Source organism: Strix aluco, chromosome 1 (assembly GCF_031877795.1).
Source record: "Strix aluco isolate bStrAlu1 chromosome 1, bStrAlu1.hap1, whole genome shotgun sequence".
NCBI classification, from domain to species: Eukaryota; Metazoa; Chordata; class Aves; order Strigiformes; family Strigidae; genus Strix; species Strix aluco.
Window position 1 is genome coordinate 11,088,608 of NC_133931.1, and position 4,686 is coordinate 11,093,293.

Consider the following 4,686-nt stretch of genomic DNA (forward strand, 5'->3'; position numbering starts at 1 on the left):
GCCTACTACAAAGCAGCCCTCAAAATACGTAGCCCCGTCCTTAGTGCAGAATGAAGGTCATGCCCCAAAAATGCAATTATACATTATTTGTAGGGAATGCAGAGCCCCATACACTGGGGTAAAAATACAACACCTCAGCTTTACTTTCAGCAGACATATGACTATGGCCAAGACAGACATTGGTACAACCACCTTCATGGAGGCTCTGGTGGCAACACTGGTTGAACCAACAAAGCACATTAGACCAATGATTTTATCTACTCAAATTAATAGAAGTAGGGAGGAAGAAACTCAACTCCCTCCTAAGCTGCAAAACTATCATCATTTCCTCTCACCTAACTCCCTTTTTACTTTGTCAGCTCACTGCTATGACAGGGAGAGGGATGTCATAGAAATAAGCATCTAATGGACAACAGCAGGAGACAAAGCAAAGTCTTTACACAGGATTTAGCTAATTATATTTTGGGCAAATATTTATTTATCTAAAAACAAAATAAAAATCATTTTAAAAAGAAAAATGTATTTAAATAAAAAACAAAACTGTGAAATGTTATGGCACAGAAGTTCAAGACAAGTATAAATCCAGTTGCCACAACTGTTGTGTATTAATGTTGCACATTTTTCTATAAAGGCTTTATTAAAGGTATTTACATGGCAATAAGATGTGTAAATATATACAGCATTCTGGGGACAACTTTTTTTTTGGATTCTCATATGAAAAAATGCCTTAAATACAAAATTTTAAAAGAAAAAAAGTTGAAGAGTTCATCCCCAAGCATGAAGAATGTCCCATCATCCCTTATGCCCAAAGTATCAATTATGAGGCAGTTTTGAGGTTCTGGCCAAACCCTTGGGAGATTCAGCCAAGGTTGTGTAGTCTCAAGTTAAGTCGCACAGCATGCAGTTGCAATAGTTCCATACGCGATGGACTGGTGTAGTTCATGAATGATATTAGAAACGTTAATATTTTATCATATTTTCAGTCTAGTCTGGGTTATTCTAAGCGATGCCCAAGAGTTCCTACGCACAAGAGTTCCTTAGCTGCTCGAGTTTGTGTTTCAACTGTTCTCTCCTCCTCCGTAACTGTTCTTTCTCTGCGATCAGTCTGTGTTCGTCTGACTGGATGGAAAGAACGTACTCTGTTGCTTTTTTCAGGATGACAACCTTGGGTGCCTTTTCATTGTTGGCCACCTCAGGTATCTGGTCACGCAAGGCAAAGAAACTCAACTTCAGCTCGTTTCTCCTCTGGCGCTCCAAGACATTGTGTGTTCGCCTCTTGTCGTTCTCTTCCGAATCTGACGTGCGGGGACTTGAGCATTTTCGGTTGTTGCTGATCTGTTTGAGAACTCTGCCACTGTCCAACTTTAGCCTTTTTGCAGCTGGGTATTCAACCTTGGTGGAGGGAGGAGCAGCGTAATTGTGCTGATGGATGTTGACGTGACACCGTTTGAGAACCAGCGGGCTGTGGTGGGGCTTACTGTGCTCCTCTGATGTGTCGGTGCTGGACTCTGTGCTGGATTCAGATTCATTTGTTTCAGCTAATGTAACGACATCGATTTCCTCATCTTCCTCTTGTTCTTCTTCTGCAAGGGGAAAAAAAAAATTACTCATAAGCTGATCTGTGCAAATACTCTCAAGACCACTGTATTTATAAGGGAAGGCTACTCCTGAGCTGCACAATGAGGAACCCATTGACCAAACCCTCCTTAAACCCATTTGATACTGCTGGACTCCGCTTCCCCCAAGAGCCTTTCCTTTAAGGAAGCAAGGCTTCAAGTGCAATAAGACACACGGACCTCGCTCCAAACTCAGGCTCCCTGATTTCAAAAGTTTCAAAGATCTTGCATAATTCCAAGGAGCCCATGAAAGATAGAAGGGAAGTTTAACCTCGGTTGTCAGCAGTACAGCGCAATAAAGCTCCCAGACTCAAGCTGCCCTTAATTAAGGATTTAGAAGGCTTTGGCCACGCCTCAAAAGAAAGCTTACTTAACACACATGTGTATTCAGAGACATTTTCTGAATCTCTCTTGATCTGCTAATTTGTGGAAAATCCAAGGGAGGGGAGGAAGGAAAAAAAAAAAAAAAAGAAGGCTGTAGCGCTTTGAGTAGAAACTCACTTTCAAACCAAATTTATGAGGGAGCGGAACACGCTGTCAAATACCTAAGGAAGCATTTCTAAAACTTTCCCAGCCCCATTCACTCTCTGCAGTCACTTTCACTAGCGCCTCCCTGACTGCACATTCCCCCCGCAGCTCTCGGGCGGGAGTTAACTCCTTCCCAGCCCACGGGGGCACCGCGACCCCGCTGCCCCGGGACCCCGCGCTGGAGACCGGCTCTGACCCCGTTATGAAAGTTTCTCTCTCCCGCTCTTCCTTCCCCCTTTCCCCCCCCCCGCTCCTTTCTTCCCTCCACCCCTGGAGGGAAAACTGGGCTGGTTTTCCAGGAAATAAATTCGTCGGCAGTCTCTCCGTGCCTCGCTAACGTGGCATTTAGAAGAGCCCACGCGGGAAGGGGGGGGGTGAGGAGGGAGGCGGGCGCGGGGCCGCCCCCCGCTGCCCCGGCGGAGCCCCCCCTCCCTCCCCCGAGCACGCGTGGGTCCCCGCTCACCCGAGTCGCTGCTGGTCGTGGGCGGCGTGTCGTCGCCCAGCAGGGACGCGGGGCTGGCGCCGGGCGGCCCGGCCCGCGGGGCCCGCTCGCTGAGCGGGTAGGGGAAGACCACCGAGGGGTCGATGCAGTCGGCGGCGGCGGCGCCCAGGTCGTGCAGGTAGAGGCCGGCCGAGGCGGCGGGGGAGGCGGCGAGGCCGGGCGGCGGCGGCGGCGGGCCGGCGGGCGGCGGGCCGGGGCGGGCGGCGGCGGCGGGGCCCCCCTCCCGGCGGGCCGCCTGGTAGGTGGCCAGCTTCTCGGAGACCACCTTCTCCAGCTTGGCGGCGGCGGAGAAGCCGCTCCACATGCAGTCCTGGATGATGATGGACTTGACGAAGGACTCGTCGTCCGGGTCGCAGATGAAGCTCTGGTTGACCATGTCCCCCCCGAGGAGCTCGGTCACTATCTCCAGCTGGTCGGCGGTGGAGGGGAAGCAGGAGGCGGCGGCCAGGCTGGAGCGGCGGCTGGGGGAGAGGGGCGGCGTGGGCAACAATTCAAACTTCTTCCAGATGTCCTCGGACGGCGCGGGGGGCTGCAGCTCGCTGCCCCGCTGCTGCGCCGCCAGGTAGAAGTTCTCCTCCTCCTCCTCGAAGTAGAAGTAGGGCTGCACCGAGTCGTAGTCGTAGTCGTAGTTCTTGCTGGGGAAGCCGGCGCTGAGCGGCATCGCGGCGGCTGGTGCCTGCGGGCAGGAGCAGGGGAGAGGGGGGTGAGCCGCGCTTCGCCGCGGGGACCGGCTCCCCCCGGCCTCGGCAGGGCCACCGGCCCCCCCCCCCCACTGGCGCGCAGCGCTCCCTCCCGGCCCCCAGCGCCGCGCCGGCGGGGAAACGCGCAGCCGCGTTTCGTAATTAAGAAAAAAAAAATAATAATAATAAAGAAAAAAAAAAGATCAAATGCACGACCTCCCTTCACCCTCTCCCAAGCTCGACAGGACACCCGGGCGGCGCGACCTGATCCACCGAGGGATCGGTTGCCGCCGGCTCCCGGACCACCCTCCCCGCGGCCGGCGGCTCCCCCGGAGGGGCTCCCGCAGCTCGGCCGCCCTGCGCCGCCCGGCTCGGCTCGGCTCCCCGCCTGCCGCCCCTCCGCCGCGCTCCCACGGGGCACCGCTCCGGCCGGCGCCCGCACGGAGCTCCTTCCCTCCCGGGTCGCCGCGCCATCCCCAGCCCGCGTCCCGGGAGCCGGGCGGGAAGGGGCGGTGGGCGCCGGGCAGCTTCCAGCCAAGAGCCAGGCTGCGCCCCAGCCACCCACCTGGGCGTGCTGGCAATGCACGGGCAGGGACCTTGTCAAACTTTGCCAAATCTTGTCATATATACATATATACACGCATATATATATGCATATAAGCCATATGTGTAATAACCATAGCCTGCTCGCGCATACGCAGGAGAAACAAATGCTTTCCCGCCCCCCCCCTAAAAAAAAGAAAAAAAAAATTAAAATCCGAGCGCAAGAAAAAGGATGGGGAACGCCGGTGCCCCGGCAGAGACGAGCGTCCCTCGGGAGGGACCGTCGGTATCCACGTCCGCGGAGCGCAGCCCCGCCGGCAGCCCGGGTGTCACCAGCCCGTGTCAGTCCAAACGCCACGACCGCGGGGAAACGAGTGATGGGGCCCCGCAACTCACCGGCTTCTCCAACGCGCCAGCTGCGAGACGTAGCGAGGCAATTATTGCGGGCGGTGCGGGGAACGACAAAACAAGGGAAAAAAATATAATAAAAAAATAAGAAGAACCGCCGGAAAGGACGGTAAAAAAAAAAAAAAAAAAAAAAAAAAGAAAAAGACAAAACGCCGAGAGAACGTAGCTCTCTTCCACCACGGTTTAAAAAAAACACACGGAGCCGCGGAAAGAAGCCGCCTTCGCGGCGTGCAGCACACTGTAGGGTCCAAGGCGGCGCGGCGCGCTCTGTCCGGTACAATAGAAGTTTACTTGCTTTCCTCCTTTAAAGCGGTAGCTAGGGGCGGGCAGGAGCTCGCCGCGGGGCGGGGGCAGTACCGCGGGGCTCTGGGCGCGCTCCCGCCGTGCGCGCCGGCGCGCCCCCGCCTAC

General features: G+C 55.2%; 1 protein-coding gene across 1 annotated transcript; it reads right to left on the reverse strand.

Annotated features, from left to right (window-relative positions):
* Positions 1 to 446: 446 nt before the first annotated feature.
* Positions 447 to 4,396, reverse strand: MYC (MYC proto-oncogene, bHLH transcription factor). The gene is made up of 3 exons (XM_074841767.1): positions 4,266 to 4,396; positions 2,608 to 3,322; positions 447 to 1,583 (listed from the first exon to the last, which is right to left on the reverse strand). The coding sequence occupies exons 2-3, from the start codon at positions 3,305 to 3,307 to the stop codon at positions 1,021 to 1,023; spliced, it is 1,263 nt and encodes a 420-aa protein (XP_074697868.1). The 5' UTR covers positions 3,308 to 3,322; positions 4,266 to 4,396; the 3' UTR covers positions 447 to 1,020.
* Positions 4,397 to 4,686: the final 290 nt, after the last annotated feature.